Consider the following 17855-nt stretch of genomic DNA (forward strand, 5'->3'; position numbering starts at 1 on the left):
ACACGTCCAAAAATATTTAAGGCATATGACACCTTTCAACCATTTGAAAGTAGGGTAATCNGACGTGTCACTAAAGGGGGAAAGAAGACAATGGAAAACTATAGAACAAAATACTTTGTATTTTTCAAATGTCTCATATTTCAAAATTAGACACACATATACCCCCATACACGTCCAAAAATATTTAAGGCATATGACACCTTTCAACCATTTGAAAGTAGAATAATCTTGTTTCCAAAAAAGAAAAAGCCTGGAAATGGAAATCCAGACAGAAAACTCTCTCTTCTCTTTTCCCCCTCTCGTGCTGAGGAAGTTCTGCCTTGAAGAGAGGTGTTTATACCTCTGGAAATCTTAGAAATTGTCAGTCCTGTGCAGCCATTCAGCTCACAACAGATGCTGTCTGAGAGAGGACAGAACTTTGGCATCTATTTTACTGACTTCTAAGTCCCCGTTTCTATGAGCAGCTGAATGTAAGGACCAGGTACAGGATAACGGGACCAGCCTCGGATGGCAGACCAGAAAAAAGGAAGTTCCACTCCCATTCATGCCACAGTTTTCATCCTGCATTCAGAGGAGCTACTGCTGTCTTGGAATGCTTTCCTTTTCCCCCCAAAAAAATAATCAGCTGGCCTTTCAGTTACCAACAGTGGTGTCTCCTTTCTTGCTACACCACTCTACATCCTCTCTCCTTCAGCAAGCGGTGCCAACTCTGGCTCTGTTTGGTGGCTCTGGTTTGAGCTCTGGTCTGGTGTCACTCCCTTTTGCTTTCCAGCCTGTGACGTGGATCCCAGTGCTGTTCCATTGGGCACTTGGAGAAGAGATGGCTCTGTGAAGTTCTGTCCTTCTGCCGTGCTAAAAAATGGCATTTGGGAGTGCAGCTGATTTGAGAATTGAGCTCCCTGCAGGCAGAAATCACTCCAGAGGACAGCCTGATAGGCAGTGATGTCTGCAGAGGGAAAAGCAACAAAGGAAAGACAGAATAATGAAAATAACAGCAGCGTGTCTATGCTCAGTGCAAACAGCATTGCAGTCATGCTCTGGTGGTCACTGCAGTAGAGCAGACACCACATATAGATAAAGGATCACTTTGCTGTTTACACTGCAGTGGTTTTATCCAAAAGGTAGTTCTTAGGAGGAAAAAATCTTTGAAGTTCATAGCATTGTTATAATGCAAAAAGAAATCATGATGTCACTCAGCACTGATCCTGAGAGTATGTAATGATTATTAGAGACACCCACTCCCCAATTTTTTTTCTCCACTCCTATTTTCCAAGAGGTTCCAACTCTGTCAAGCATAACCTGAATGTTAATCTTCACTTTCATTTATAGAAGCTGGAAGCAGGAATGTACTGTTAAGTAATATCTATAATCCAGCTAAGCTGTTCACTTGCTTACTCGCTGAAGTAAGACTCACAGGTGTGTCTGCACTGACAGGCTAGTTCCCTGCCCACTGTACTTTGGGAACCTGGAACCTTTTTAGGAAGAAATTCTTCCCTGTGAGGGTAGTGAGGCAGGTTGCCCAGAGAAGCTGTGGCTGCCCCATCCCTGGAAGTGTCCAAGGTCAGGTTGGATGGGGCTCTGAGCAACCTGGGATAGTGGGAGGTGTCCCTGCCCATGGCAGAGGGTTGGAAGTGGATGATCCTTAAGGTCCCTTCCTACCCAAACCATTCCATGATTCTGTGAAATTGGTCATAACAGTGGCAGGATCCCTTCCTTGAACAGAACAGTCATGCACTGCTGATTGTGCTCTGGACAGAGTAAGAGAATAGGAACTCTGTTCCTTCAACAATCTTTCAACTTTATCAGCCTGCCCCTTTACACACCCATTATGTTCACACAGTGTGCCCCAAAGAATGCAACACACACTTTGGCATCACGCTATAAAAATGTCAATTTGGTGCACTGGGGCACAGCCCTCTTATTACTTCTGGCACTTCAGACTGAAAAACCATTGAAAAGAATAATTATGCCTTGAAACCAGAGAGGGGAGACAGGCCAAGTGCAGTAGATAGCACAGGTGCTGCCAACCTGGCCTGGACAGTGTCAGCAGGAATAATGGGAACAAGAGCCAGCCTGCAGCCTGCTGTGAGTCAGACTCTGTGAGTCAGACTTCCCTCCCTGACAAGGACCACAAGACTAGTACAAAAACAGCAGCAGCATCTGTGGTCTGAAACTATTCTCTTATGTGATAAGACAAAACATGTAGTTTTTGGACTGTGAGCTTAATTCAACAAACCTGACAGTCCAAATAAACTAACTGCAATGGTTTATCATTTGATTATACTTGGGCTTGAATAGCTTCAAAATACAAAGCCTGGACACAAGACAAGGAGACCAACAGTGCCAGTTTAACCTAGTTACTTTTTAGAAAATTATGCAGAAGTGCCTTAATCTGTTGCAAATTCAAACCAGAGGAAGAAAAAGAAAGACTCTATATGCATACTCTGCTGGCTTCTGTCTCTCTTCTTTTCCATTACCCCAAGATATGAAACTTCAAACTGGTTTCTGCAGAAGCCCAACAGAGTGAGAAGCCTGTTTTTCTTTCTACCTCCAACTATTCCACTTGCTGTGGCACCTTTTCCATTCTGCACCCTTGATTCCCACCCACATATACCAAAGGCATGTTCACTTGCACGACAGTACACTCCTGCAAAATTAGTTTTCCAGCCCAGAGAAAAACCACTGCACTACCTGACACATTCACATTTAATGCTCTTTCTGACATGTGCAACCTGCATAGTAACTTTTGATTCAAATGAATGGGTCACTCAGCACTTCAAAAAAAAAACAAGCATACAAGGAAATTAGAAAAAAAGATATATATATATATTTGTGCATGCATGTGCACGTTTCTACTTTCTGTCACAGCCACCAGCGAAACCACTTAGTGTTTCAGGGTATGGTTTAGTTACTCCAGAGGTGCAGGATGACAAAATATTTCAGAAATGTACCTGAGTTTCCACTTGAGTGCTGTGGCATGAGCTGTCCCCCCATGTAGTTTTGTCCATAGCCTTGTGTGGCTCCATAGGTTACTGCTCCAGTGTTACCAGGTAAGGCCAGGAAAGCTGGATGGAGCTCAGGAGGTGTTGGAGGAGGGAGGTGGTCACTGGAGAGCAAATTGGTGGCCAGGTGATCTGGCAGTTGGCAGAACTGGGAGAGCTGGTGCTGCTGGGAATATTGGGACAGCTGGTAAATTCCCCCCTGGCTGCTGTACTGGCAGTACGTGGTCTCCAGGTTCCCTGCAGTCTCCAGCTGCTCAGGGTAAGGGCAGGAGGGTAGTGAACTCAAGCTGCAGAGAGCAAGGAGAGGCAATCCAGAGATTAAAGTAGGGTCAACAGCTACAGCAACCCATCCAGTAAACAACTGTGTTATTGCCAACCCTGATCTGACTCCAAGCCCTCCTCCAAGATGCCAGGACAAGGGCAACAGAAACCACTTGAGCCAAGTGGTTTCACAGCAGGATTCCTGACCAATGGGCATTAGTGGGGATTATCTTCCCACTCTCCAAAGCACACCCCAAAGTTTGAAACATCCTCTCTTTCACTTGACAGGTATGCAATTCTGGAAGTATTCTGACCAGAGGTATCACTTGTCTCACAGCAGGTGCCCTGTCCCACTATGCACATCATGCAGCTTTCCATGCTCCATTTAAAAGATACTGTCACTCCTGCACCTCACTTTTCACTTATGCTCCCACCTAATTCCTTGTCCCATGTCCCACATTCACCCTCGCAAGGCTTCTCCCAGGCTTCGCTTTTTTCATTCCCATTCTCATCTGTTCCTACCCTTGATTCTGGATGCTGTAAGTGAAGGCCTCCCTGGAGCCATTTTCCTGACTGGACAAGCAGCATTCACTGCTGGGAGTGCCCAGCCCCAGGGAACCAACAGGGCTGTGGGGGTTGAAGGCCAGGTTGGTGGCCCTGCGGATGGGAGGGGGGCTGGGAAGGCTCGGGAAGCCCTCCACGCTGCTGGAGCTGAAGCTGAGCTGCTGCGACACCTTCGTCTGAACTGCTTCACAAGATGCCACCAGTCCTGCCACCGAGGAGGCTGTGAATGAAAACAGAGACTGTCACACTGGGCTGCCACAGCAGGAATGAACAGGAGCAAGCAGAGGGAAGGAGGAGCAGAACAGAAAAGCAAGATGCCAGACATTCACCGGTGGGAATAAAAGTGAGCAAGTACCGGCATTGCTGTAGAGAAGCACAAGGAAGTACTAGCAAGCTCTCTGGAGCACAGGATGGTGTTTATTGGCTAAATAAAATTACCTTCATGATTTCAGCCTCTGCATATTATATTTATTCAGCTCTCAAGAAGGCAGCCAAGTGAAGCAAAGTACTTCCTGGAAAAAAGCCAGGAATTATCCTCCAGTCATCTTCCATCACTACTGTCCTCTGGGAGGAGTGTGCTGCACTCAATTCAGAAGATTACCCTTTTGAAAAATTTAACTGTGGTTTGAAAGAAACAAAAACGTGCACATCCACATCCACAGTCATTGTTTTGACCATATTTTCTCTCGGATGAGTCATGTCAGAAACAAAAATTAAAAGAGCAGAGACGTCAGCTGAAGATCTTTTGGAAAAAGAAGCTGGAACACAGAAAAAGAAACCAACACCTTTTGGTTCCTAGAATCTTGTTTGGTGACCTCTCTCTTCGGTCACTGCTAGAAAATGAGAGAGGAAGAGTTTCTTACAGAAGAGCCTCTGTGGAAACAGGACAATAGAGGACATTAAAGGTCACAAAGGACATTATGTCACATCACATATGCTGGTGATCCAGAGTAACAACTATACACAGAAGTTCAAGGAGCTTGCACTTGGGGCAAGAGAACAAGATTTTCTTTCATTATGGCAATTAGCAAATGATTTGTCTCTTCACAAGTGTAACCATTAAGTGTGCACGACAAGTTTAAATGATTTTTTGAGTCTAGCTGGGCTGAACCAGCCGACTGTTCAGGTAAAGCTGGTTTATTCCCACTCACAGGAAAGCTTTAGGGAGAGTTTACAGTTGTACTTCACCCTTGCAGGCATACAGGGTAACATCAAATGCACTCCACCAGGTACAAATCAAAGGCCTCAAGCATAAAACCTAAAGATGCCACAGCAAGCATTAGCAACCTTTGGAGAATTTTGGAATGCAAGCCCAGAGAGCTGATGAGGAGACTCCACTTCAACACCTCATAGCACCGTTTCTCAGATTCCCCATCACACTGTGCATTTCTGTCTCTCTTATTGCATCTTCCCACATGCAGTTTTTTCCAACTCTCTGCAACCATGGAGAGAGGGAATCATGATGTTTCAATGAAAACTTTTCAAGTTTCAATAACCTCGATTTTGGGCTCATTTAGAAAACCGGAGCAAGAGCTAGGATGGCACCTCTCAAGCATTCACATGCCCATGCAATTCTCAGTGGTTTATTTTTTCTGTCTGAACATACTATTTATCCATGTCAGGCAGCATCTATGATATACCTGTCCCACTCCCAGGGTTTGACGTAGCACAGATCTACCCCCACACAACAAAGCAGAAGAAAGCAAATATTTAGTGTCCTCAAAGTCAAAATGGCTTAGCCAGAAATGAAACTGAGGATCTCTCCTGATTTTTTTTTTTAAAACCTTCATTTGCACAGGTTCTCCTAACCATCGTGTCCCAGAATGTTCACACAAACATTACGAAACACACCTACCTGAAAACCAGTCTACCTCCAGGTAAAGCTTCAGTTCAATAATGACATTAGGGTGAGCTGTTCTGCAGATGGCACTAGTTTTCCTCAGGATGAATACAAGCAGCCCAGGAAGTCACTTCTAATCCCAATTTCACACCTACTAAAAATTAAGTTGTTTTTTGAAACATTTGCAATACTCAGTGTAGATAATCTTTGTGGGTCATGGCAATAGGACCCCCAGGCAAAGAGATTGTGAAGGGACACCCGTGGCCTCCAAAGAGCTGCTTTAGCCTTTTCTCAAGACTTTTCTGCTTCTCAGTCCTTTCAAAGACAGATGCTGAAATTGTGCCTTCTGAATAAAGTCACAAATGCAGTGGGAATAAACAATTCCCAGAGAAGCAATATCTGCTAAATCTGACATATTTACAGAAGATTCCAGAATTGTTTGATGGAGAATTCTGATCACTGGTTGGAGATAATACCTACATTTTACTATTCTGTTGCTTTTCCTGACACCAATATAGAGATAAATAACTCAGAAGGCTTTCCAGTGAACACGGGAATGTAACAGCAGGATTTTTGTTTATCACTTCCATTATTTCTGGATTTTCAGTCCATGAGACAACCTTGGGAATTTCTGGAGAGCAATTTAATAATTTGCAGCTTCAGATCTCTGAACCAGCCCTGGTTAAGACATGTGCCTTAACTCAAGAATGTCTGTTCTAAGTCTCCAGTTACACAGCTGCCTTACCCCTACTATAGCTGCCTCCTCAGCATCCTGGCAGAGTTCAGAGATCCATTCTTTAGTGCAAACAGCTTCCAATGAGTGGGATAGTCCTAAAGTAACAGAAATGGATGTGTGTTTTCCTGTCGGGATGACTGGGATGTCTGTCTTTCACAAGTCAAAGGAGACTGAGGCCTGTCCTAGAGAAGTATCCATGAACTTACAGCAGGGCCTGGTTTCACAAGCCTGTGTCACACACTGATGTCACAAACAGTTTCTCTTAATGCTGAGTAATTACAGCCTTTACTGGGACATTAAGGGCCATCACAAAGCTTTTCACAGACTTGTCCTGTTCTTGAAATTACAAGAGAACACATTTGTCGTGCAAATGACATCTTGAAAGTAGGAAAAAAATATTAATCAAACTTAGGAGCAATGGGCTCTTCATTTAATTGGAGTGATGGTCAATGAACCAATTCAGTTTCTAACTGCATTGCTTTGAGAAGCCTGTCAGTCTGATCCTCTTCTGGATTTTCAGTAGGCCAGAACCTACCACTTCTTCAAAAGATATGATTCCTGCTTGCCATGTCAGCTACACATCATCAGCTTTAAAGTAATTTGTTCACAAGCCAGAATCCTGTGAGTGAAAGCATTAGAGCCTGCCATTTATTTATTCTTCTCTGACAGATCATATCCAGCTTCATCCAATTGCTCTCAAGACTTCCACGACCATTCCACACCTCTGAGAGTTCTCTGCACAGACTGGGCTCCTGACAGGTGTCCTCACAATACAGCCACACGAAACAAAGGATTTCCAGTGGGGCAGAAAAATCTCCTCCCACAAACCAGAGGAACTTTTCTTTCTGAAGGGTTAACTCAAAAAAAATCATAAGCCAGTGCTTTAAGTCAGTGGATCACAGATATATTTATATCAGTAAGGAATCTCAGGAAAACAAGGAAAACTTCAAAGAACTGCCAGTGTCAAAAAATCTATTAATCTCAAGCATGCTGTCCAGCAAAAGTAGTAAAAAAACAATTCTAAGACCAAAGCAAGCTCAAAATGGAAGTTTTGAGGCACAAAAGGCTCTCATAGCAAGCAGTGTGCCCAATACCCAAATCAGAAGCCTTAACTGCCATCAAGGTAAGATACGTCTCAAATACAACTCGCTGACATTTTTAATCAGCTTGTCTGGCAAACTGGAAAAAACACTGGGACATTAAAAAAAAAAAAAAAGAACCCACAAACCAACAGTCAGAAGTACTGGCCAGAGCAAGGAAAAACAGTGGAAAAGGCAGCACTGAACACTCTCCAAAGGTCTTGGGTAACAGATTATACTGCCCTCATCATTTCCTTGCCCTGCTGAAAGTGGTTAAATACACTGGTACCAAGGAAAGCACCTGAACTGCCACTCCAGCAGGCCACAATCTATGGGCACAACTGCACCACAATGCACAGGCCACAAATTATTCTGCTGAAATCTAACATTACTAAGCAATTGGTTTTGCCTTGTAAACTGATAACTTTTTTTTTCTGATTTGTTTCCTCTTTTATTTTGCTTCAGCTAGTTTGGATTTTTATCCTATTCAAGTTTTGCCTCCTTCATGTTCTGAGATATTCTAATAAAGCTAACAGGTGGACCCCTGGATGGCTCTATTTCCTGGCAAGGTTTTTTTTTATGAACGAATTCAGGTCACGTTGTCTTTCATTTTCCCTGTTTCAGTTTTTGCTTTCTTAAAGAGAAAAGTCTGCCTATGCAATGCTAGATAACAGGCAAACAAACAAAAAGCAAATTTTATTGTTTTATTCTCCATAGCTGTGTTACCCTGCATGTAGTTAAGGCAAAACTTCAACTGCAGCTTTCCATGCCATGGTGCCCTGCAGATCTCCCTTCTATGAGGACTCTACACCAAGTATCAGTCTTCTCCCTCAAAGAGTACACCACCTTAGGTCTCTACTCTGCCCAGGCACCAGTTCTCCCATGACTTGTAGGAATATAATTTTTAGGACTTCTACCTTCCCTCTGATTAGAGCTGAACAAATCTGGAGGGCAGGGTGGGTTTCATAAATAAAGAGAGCAGCACGTGGCTCATCACACAGACCTTACTCCTCCCTTCCCTCAGGCAACCGGGTCCAAAACCACTCACCAAACCTCACAGTTCGTGTGCACTAGCAAAGCAAGCCTCTTTTCTGAACAGTGACTTAGAAAAGGTACTTTTTTTAATCCCCTCAAACAGATCTGTATCTGGAAACTATTCACCAGCCCTTAGCTGACACAAATAGATTTCATTACTTCTTGCCCAGCCTGATTTAAAGAGAACAAGGGGAGGCTTGTTCCCTCACACAGATCTAGTGGAATGAAGTAAACTCTCGTTTTCACACATCCCTATCACTGAAGACTCAGACAAGCAGAGGAAGCCTGTGTTTCCTAAAAGCTGGATGCACACACAGCAAATGCAACAGGAGGCAGTCAGCAGCAAGCTGAAAGGATTCCTGCAGTAAAAACCCAGCTCTCTTTATCACTCATTTTCCACATACCCATTTCACCCTCAGGGACATTCACTTGCCCTTTTTCTTCCTTACACACTGCACCAAGAACTCAGATGGGACCCTTCCCTCCTATCAGAAGGCTTGCTTGTCTTTTCCACATGGAGAATTGCATCCCAGCGTGCAGATTCCCCAGAAAGAAATGGCTCATTGGAAACAGAGGACAAGATCACATCCCTGAATGAAACTTCTATTTCTCTAACAGAGGAAATGGATTCAAACTAAAAGTTCAGAGTAGATATCAGGAAGAAATTCTTTGCTGTGAGGGTGGGGAGGCCCTGGCACAGGTTGCCCAGAGAAGCTGTGACTGTCCCATCCCTGGAAGTGTCCAAGGCCAGGTTGGATGGGGCTCTGAGCAACCTGGTCTAGTGGAAGGTGTCCCTGCTCATGGCAGTGGGTTGGAACTGGATGATCTTTAAGGTCCCTTCCAACCCAAACCATTCTGTGATTCTATTAATTCTCTCTTGACTAAATAGCACATCTGCAGATGTATTTTAGGAACCAGCAGAGGTTCCTACAGCATAGAAATCTGAGGATAATTGGTTTGCTTCCTTTAAATGAATTATTTTGCAAAACCTTAGTCTTTATCTAATTAAATACAGGGCTCAACAGATGACACTGCTTCAGCACTCTGGGAAGCAGTGAATTATTCAAACACTTTGACCATATTTACCCTGCTGTAAGGAGTGGAAAAACCAGAACTAACTGAATTACAGTCCTATTGTTTAAATAGGTCATAGGATTGACTAAAGTAGCCCTTGCCTTGAGAGGATGACAGGTAAATTTAAATGACAGAAATACCAAATTAGGTTATCAAGAAAGTTTCTCAATTACTTACTTTTAGCACGCATAAGTCTAAAGCTTACTGATACAATCTTACAGGTGCTTTCTACAGTGCCAAAGTACTTTTAAGGTATCAGCACTATTAAAAAAAACTGAGTCACTATTAGAAAATGAGTTGCAAGAACTGGCCTTAATACTGATAACTAAATACTGGTACATTTAGAATAAAATGAGGGAGCAGAAATTCCAATGAATGAATTACAGTGGGAAGCAGGAAAATGCACACAGTAGTACCATATGTCAGCACATATATTGCTTGGGACACCCCTCCCAAGGAAGTGATGAAGTCCTCATCACTTTGGAAATCTTTTCAAATTGTGCCAACCTGGAAATGTAATCATACATAGGAAACGCTTTAGGGAGCATTCCTGACTCCAGGGAATGCTCTGGTACTCCACACACGAATAAACAATTGAACAAACTCTCTCTTTAGCTGCCATCAACCTTTAAGCACAGCACAGGTAGAACCCTGGTCGAACAGCACACCCCACTGACCTGCAGCTCCACTGCAGCTGAGAGTAAATTCAGCGTCAGCTCTGGAACTCAACTATTGTCTCCCTCCCTCGAGGTCTTGCACACAATGGAAAATTGCACTTCTTGGGGAAGCCAAGGAACCCTCTTGAGCATTTAAAGGTATGGAGTACCTGAGGGAGCCTCTACAACACCAACAGTTTGTACAGTGCACCTTCCTCACACACCTCACTTGACTCGGGTTGCAGCCAGAATGGTTCCATCTAAACCAGGGTATGGGATGTGTGTATCTGCCATGAAGAACATCATAACCAGAGTAACACTTTCATCATCACTTAGAGCAGCAGGACCAGTGTCAAACAGCTATTATGGAAGAATGCCCCTATCACTTATCCTTATGAAGTCATATTCAGAATTCCTTGCTGGCTTGGGCTAGGACGTGAACAAGGACTGCAAATTTGGCTCCAGCATCAGCACAGAAGCACCACAGTGCTGGTACATAGCTGGGACAGACTCAATTAGCAGAGAGCTGCTATACCTACATTCATAGAAAAGTCTGGGTTGGAAGGGACCTTAAAGATCATCCAGTTCCAACCCCCTGCCATGGGTAGGGACACCTTCCACTAGCCCAGGTTACTCCAACCCTCATCCAGCCTGTCCTTGAACACTTCCAGGGATGGGGCAGCCACAGCTTCTCTGGGCAACCTGTGCCAGGGCCTCCCCACCCTCACAGGGAATAATTTCTTCATAATATCTAACCTAAATTTTTCCTCTTTCAGTTTGAAGCCATTCTCCCTCATCCTGTCACTGATGAAAAGTCCCTCTCCAGCTTCCCTGTAGCCCCTTCAGATACTGGAAGGTGCTGTGAGGTCTCCACACAACTTTCTCTTCTTCAGGCTGATCAATCCCAACTTGACCTGGTGTCACATTTTGCACTGATGGTGTGGGGCATTCACATGACCCTCTCTGAAGTGTCTGTGAACATCCCAGCTCCAGCAGCAAATGCTGTAGTTATGGAAAACACTTGTGCTGGTCGGGGTCTTACCTGAGGCAGAGGAGAGTGGTGCAGGCTGTGCTCTGAGCAGGCTGGAGCAGTTCCCAGCTGCAGTGTTTCCTCCCAGCACGGCAGATTGGTCACGAGCAACGTCAGGCAACAGAGGCACAGGCAGAGGAGGTGCCCTGGAGGCAGCAAAAAGGGTTGTGAGGATGAACCAGAAGACAAGGCAGGGCATTGTGACCAAATACACACCCTTCTACCCTACAATGGGCAGATCCTACATCCCTAGCAGGTGGAAAAAGAAAGCAGTGGCTGATTTAGGTGTGCAAGGAACGCTGTCTTGACAGTATTTGGGGAAGCAGCCCCAAGTCCCCAGGGTAGGACAGGCAGCAGGGACAGTGCAATGAAATAAGTCAGGTGGTCTCCAATATTTAACTTAATTTTTCCTCTTTGCATTCTGTTTTCTCACTCCAGATTGCCACAAATATATCCCTGTGGAAACTAATTTCTTCCCTCACACATTCACTCACTACCCCTTGAAAGACCATCTATCCTCTCACATACTCCCTTCCCCCCCCAGTAAATGTCCCCTGCTCACCTATGGAAGGTGCTACCTTATATTTATTCAAAGAAGCCCATGACTTTGTAAGACTGATCCAAGCAAGCAGCACTTCCATCACCAAGTGAAAATCCATGGAAATGGAAAGCAATGGTGGGAAATGCAATGGGCTCCTGACCATTCATAAAAACATAAAATGAAGGGGTGATCCACAGACCTTTCTATCTTATCCCTTATTCTCCACATGACTCCACAGCAGTCTCAACAGATCTATTTCAAACCCTCTTTTAAGAGGGTCCCCTACAATTTGCCAAGAAATCTGACGAGCTCCCGAGGTCCAACTCAACTGTCAGCTCTCCACAGTTTAAATGTAAAGGGGGAATGGCAAGGGAAAACATTTAATTCATTAGGTATCTGTTGTGGAAAGATGAGAAAACAGAGTAGGTCCCCCACCCATAATCATCTGACAGAGGTGACGATGTTGGATGTTTTCTGTTGCCTTTCGCTTTCAGCCTCTCCGATTTCCGCCACTTTGCCCTGCGATTCTGGAACCAGACCTGATGAATGGAAAGAAGGGATGCATTCAGGAAGGAAAACATCTCCACATGGGGACACTGGTAACAAATCAGCAGTGACTGCTTCCACACGTCACCAGGTGAGCCCAGAAACCTTTCTTCGACAGAAAGGAACCTCAAGAAACCTTTCTTCCAAAGAACCTGCATAATTTGTTGCAAACAGAGAAATAATAGCAGAAAGACACCCCCAAACACCAATTTCCTTTGTTGCCCACGATTTTCAAGACAAAAGAGATTAACTCTGATCTCCTTAGCCTCATTTATCTACCCACTGTATGATTCATCTTAGGAAATGGGAAGATATGCAACCGCAGACTCCATGGCCATTTTGGGTAGGGTTGAGCAGTGTCCATCCCTGTGAGCTCACTTCCTTGTCACCAGTGGCAGGTGTAGTCATCACCTCCTCCCTGCCCCAGTCCCTGTCCATCCCTTTTCTGCACAGAACCCACTGTCCCCACGCAGGCATTACCAGGATTCGCTGGGGTGTCACACCAATCACAGCTGCAATCTCCCTCCTCTTCTCATTGTCGGGATAGTGGTCTTCATGGAACACCTTCTCCAACTCTTCTAGCTGCTCTAGAAACCATGCATTGTTCAAAAAGAGAGAGAGAGATGGGGAGTATGTGATAAACAAGAAAAAAAACCAAAAAAACTGCAGAGGAAAGCAGGAAAAAACCAGAACATTTTTATTATATTTAGAAACACATGAACAACATAAAAGATTTTTTTTTTTAAAAGTAAACCACAAAAATAAACAAAACTCTTCTTTTGCAGTAAAAACAAAAGAGCATTGCTAGCAATGCTTCAAACGTAAGACACTTTATTTGAAGATCTTCTCTATTTGAAGATCCTCACACATCTGAGGGTGTGGAATGCAGTGCAGCACCACTTAGGGCAGCTCAGCACCTCCATGGGCCTTCAGCATGGGGAAAGGAACACCAGTGCCCCTGGCACTCCAAGTGTCCCTGTTTGCCAGTGGGTGCCCCAGTATCTACCTGCATTGTAGGAGGTGCGGGACTTCTTCCTGGCCGGTGGTAGGATGTGTGGATTCTCAAGTAAGGCTTTTTTCCCCTTTCCCCCTTTTTTCTCCTCCTTGGTTGCATCATGGCTACTTCTGGATTCCAAGACTGAAGACACCTTGTAGGATTGCTGGGCTGCAGCACATTTGGATGACTGGCAAGTAGCTGGGCCACCCTCATCCTGCCTGCAGGGAGCTCCAGGGATTCCACTCGGTGCTTCCTCGGTGCACATTCCACTTCTGTTGGTACTTTTTTTCTTCTTTGCCTCCTTTTCAGTCCCATCAAGGCAATGACTCTCACGGTGTTCAGGGGACCCTGACTGACCTGTGGGCTCCTGTGCCAATCCAACTACAGCAAGTGGGGACACAGCCTTCATGTCACTGCGGGAATTGGAAGGCTGCCCACACACCAAGGCAGAATCCAGCTGGCTGTCAAGGATCATGGAGTCTTGGGAAGCTGACCCAGCTGCCTGCAGGGTGCTGTCTCTTCCATCTTCTTCCACTTTCTTTACAGGGCTAATCCTGTCTTCTGTTCTTGAGGTATCCTTGGGTTCTTCTTGTGTAGCTGTGCTTTGGAATGCAGAGAGCACACTGCTCCCTGTGCCGTGGCCACCAACAGCATCAGCATCCTCCACAAAGTGCTCCTTACACTGCAACGTGTCCTCTTCCTCATCCTGGCACTCTACAAGGAAAAAAATGGGGAAAAAAACCCACCCAAAACCCAACCCATACCCCACCCCACATGCACTGTGCCTGGATAGCACAAGGAAAAGGTACGCCTGGGTCAGGGGTTTCAGTTAATGGAAGAAGGAAAACACCACACAACGAAACCCAACAGTGACAAGAATTGGAGAGTTCAAAATAAAAACTGTCACCAGGACAGAGCCTGCCAGGGAAGCAAGAGCAAAGAAACTGATATGGTCAACAGGGAGACAGTCAAACCTCTGTGATGAGAAAAAGCTCATATTGAGAGCGAACATGTCTGCAAAAACATGTCCAACTGTAAACTACAGGGAGAGGTAATTCCAAGCACAGAGAATAAAGGGAAGGTTGCATATTACAAATACAGTAGTGGGAAAACAGCACTGGGGATAGCAAAGGTCTCTGGAATAATGGACAGAACAAAAAGTAATGATTTATGAGCAAAAGAAAGACACAAGTGAAATTCTGGTCTATTGTGTCAACAGGGATTATCTGACAGATGTCAGATAATTTTTTGTGTATTTCTGTCATACCAAAGCTGACCAAGCAAAAACCATTAATTGTGTAAGCTTCTGATAACTGCCTTGAATTATTTTTCTGCAGCTTCGGCCATACTTATGAATAACAGACTTACAAGACAGCAAATTAAATAGCCGGATGAGGACAAAAAAAGGCACAGAAGCGTGACCAAGTTTAACAAAAAGCACAAACTGTATTACAGTAAGGAAGACTAAATAGTAGAAGACAGGTCAGAGAGAACATAGTAAGAGAAATAATTAAAATAGGCAACATAATAATAAAGAAGTGTTATACTTTCCCAGTTGGCATCTACTTTTCCAAAAAACAATGTTCCAAAAACCTGCTGGTTGTCTTAGAATGTCTGAGTCTGTGTGATTCCTGCTAACTAAAATAAACAAATAAACAAACAAATAAATGCTTAAGAATAGAAAGTAGAATAACAAACCCAAACCCATGTATCTGCCTCTGTCTGGAGAGGGGAAAGTTTGAGCAGCATTTCAGTTGTATGTGCTTACAGAGAAACTTCATAGTTTAATTTGGGGGAGGAAAAGGATCTAGAATAATTCACTTTCTAACACTTCACGCTGGTTTACTTTTGACATATGTTAGTGCAATGCCAAAATAAGGGATTTGCTTTCTGCCTCAGTGTTTCTTTCTGAAACAACTGTTAGTCAAGAAGGAGCCCCACAACATCAGTCAGATGGGAAAATCTTCATGGAAGTATGAGGGGATGCCAGGCTGCTCCAAGACTTTCTAATTTGCTTTTTACAGGATTAAGAGAACCAAATTAACTGCAGGGGAAAGAAACAGAAGCAGGAAGTTATGAAACTATAATAATTTGATCTTGTTAAGCAACAACAGTTTCCACTGCAATTGACATGAAATATTCTGATGAGGAGGGTCAAGAAACAGTGAGGCACAGTCTGGCTCTGTTCTGTATAATTCCTTTTTCCACCACCTTCCTTGTTGCCTCTTAGCTCATCTCACTCATCATGTGAAAAAAACAGTATTTTCATGTGTCGTCCATTCTGTCACTCACCCAACACCTCAAATCAGCAATGGCATTTTCAGCTTAGTGCTTTGATTTGAGCAGGGGTTTTACTTGTTTCTGTGCAAACACCAGTATGTGTTTACACCACAAAATAAATTTCCAAGTCTTCTACCCGTTTTATATTACCTACAGAAAGATTCTTCCCAGAGAAAGTAAATCACTCTTATTTCTAAAATACGTAGCAAAGGCCTCACAACAACTTGAGACTGACAAGGAAGAGCTGCCATAAAAATAGTTTGGAGAGAAAGACAGGCCTTCATGGTAACAAAGAGGGACTTATCAAACCACTCCTTTCTCCCATATGGCAAGAGACCAGAGTGAACATCACTTCGTCCCACTTTTAGATAAAGATAACCTTAAGCAGAAGAGATTTTAACTGACTGGGAACATCAGACATGTTCAGTGTGGAACACCTGATGTGCTGAAGGCACACGAGCAGGAAGCCGAGCCCTCCTTCCCTTCTCACAACCACCTCCTTAGACATTTCTCCGAGCAAGCCAACCACTTACACTGTGACAGCAAGACTTCTGAGGGTTTTCTTGGGGCATTTGTTACAAAGCCACCTGAACGCACACACACGGAGAGATGCCAGAGGTCCATCCACACAAGGAGGAGGAAAACCGGACAGCGGGGCGAAGGTACAACAGAGAAACCCGGAGGCAGCGGGAGCCCCCTCGGCGCCACAGGAGAGGAAAGGCACCTGCCCCCAGCCCTCGCCCAGGTGCTTTCACAAGCCAAGGCACACGAGGGCCCCGCAGCCCTTCGTCCCCAAAGTCCGCCACCGAGCCCCAGGATGTGTCTGTGCGGGGTCAGGACACCGCGGGGATGAGGGAAGCGGGGGGAATGTTGGCCGGAGCGCCCAGATAACATCCCAGAGGAGCCATTACCCTTCCCCTGGCGCCGCTCATTAAACTCATCGCCGGGTGCCTCCCTCCGGTCATTAACGCGAACCGGCACTACCCTCACCCATACCCTTGTAAGAACCCTTATAACGACCCTTAAATTAACCCTCACAATAACCCTTACCCAGCCCTCCGGCGGCCCGCTCCTTGTCCTCTCCCTCCGCGCCCGCCCCGTCCATCCCGGCTCGGCGCTCCCGGCCTCGCCCAGCCCGGTCCCGTTAATGCCCCGCCCGGGGTCAGTCCTGCCCCGGCCCCGCCGCCTCATCAAGGGCACCTGGGACAGCGGGGGAGGCTGCCCGACCCCCGCACCCGCAGGGAACAGGGGCCCTGAGTCCCCGCTCGGCCTCGGCGGGGATGCTGTTCCCCCACGGAGGGTACGGGAATGCTTCAAGCTCGGCTCAGGATACCTGGGACACTGCTTCCCGCGAAGAGCTGGTGGAAATGCCGCCCACAGCACGCCGCCGAAGCCTAGATGTTGCAAAACTCGTGTGAACGAGGTGAACCTCGTTATCTGGAGTGGCGTGTCCAGTGCTGGGCTCCTCAGTGCAAGAAAGACAAGGAGCTGCTGGAGAGGGTCCAGCGGAGGCCACAAAGGTGATGAGGGGTCTGAGCATCTCTGTGAGGAGAGACTGTGAGAGCTGGGCCTGTTCAGTCTGGAGAAGAGAATGCTGAGACAGGAGCTCACTAATGTATATAAATATCTCCAAGGCAGGTGCCAAGAGGATGGTGCCAGACTCCCTTCAGTTGTGCCCAGCAACAGGATGGGCAGCAATGGCCATAAACTAAAGCACAAAAAGCTCCACCTCAGCATGAAGAACTGGAACAGGCTGCCCAAGGAGGCTGTGGATCTCCCTCTGTGGAGACATTCCAAACCCACCTGACATACTACCATTTCACCTCTTCCAGGTGACCCTGCATTGGCAGGGGGTTGGACTGGATGCTCTCTGGAGGTCCCTTCCAACCCTAATGACTCTGTGATTCTGTAATCTTTTCCAGTAGGCTGTCAGGAAGATATTGCTTTTTTAATGTGCTCTGGCTGTAGTTATTTAGCAGTGCTTCTGGTTCTCCATCAACGGGGGTTGCACTGTCTGCAAAGACAGTGCTGGCATGAAGAATGAGCCTTGCTTCACTGCATTCTGATGCACCAAAATAGAACATCCTTCATTCTCCTTGTGGTTACTGGCTTACCATCTTGTTGCTCTCACGGCACCATTCTCCTACTGTGTGTTTCCCTTATGTCTTTGTTTCAAGGTTCACTAGAGCTTGGAAGATCCTGCTTCTACTGATG

General features: G+C 45.4%; 1 protein-coding gene across 1 annotated transcript; it reads right to left on the reverse strand.

Annotated features, from left to right (window-relative positions):
* Positions 1–404: 404 nt before the first annotated feature.
* LOC108641993 (homeobox protein NOBOX) lies at positions 405–16770 on the reverse strand. The gene is made up of 8 exons (XM_029965198.1): positions 16692–16770; positions 13371–14075; positions 12845–12951; positions 12254–12357; positions 11290–11423; positions 3786–4047; positions 2952–3289; positions 405–946 (listed from the first exon to the last, which is right to left on the reverse strand). Exons 1-8 carry the CDS (start codon positions 16744–16746, stop codon positions 675–677), a joined length of 1977 nt encoding a protein of 658 aa, XP_029821058.1. The 5' UTR covers positions 16747–16770; the 3' UTR covers positions 405–674.
* Positions 16771–17855: the final 1085 nt, after the last annotated feature.

This window comes from Manacus vitellinus, unplaced genomic scaffold, assembly GCF_001715985.3.
Source record: "Manacus vitellinus isolate BGI_N305 unplaced genomic scaffold, ASM171598v3 scaffold_90_pilon, whole genome shotgun sequence".
NCBI lineage: Eukaryota > Metazoa > Chordata > Aves > Passeriformes > Pipridae > Manacus > Manacus vitellinus.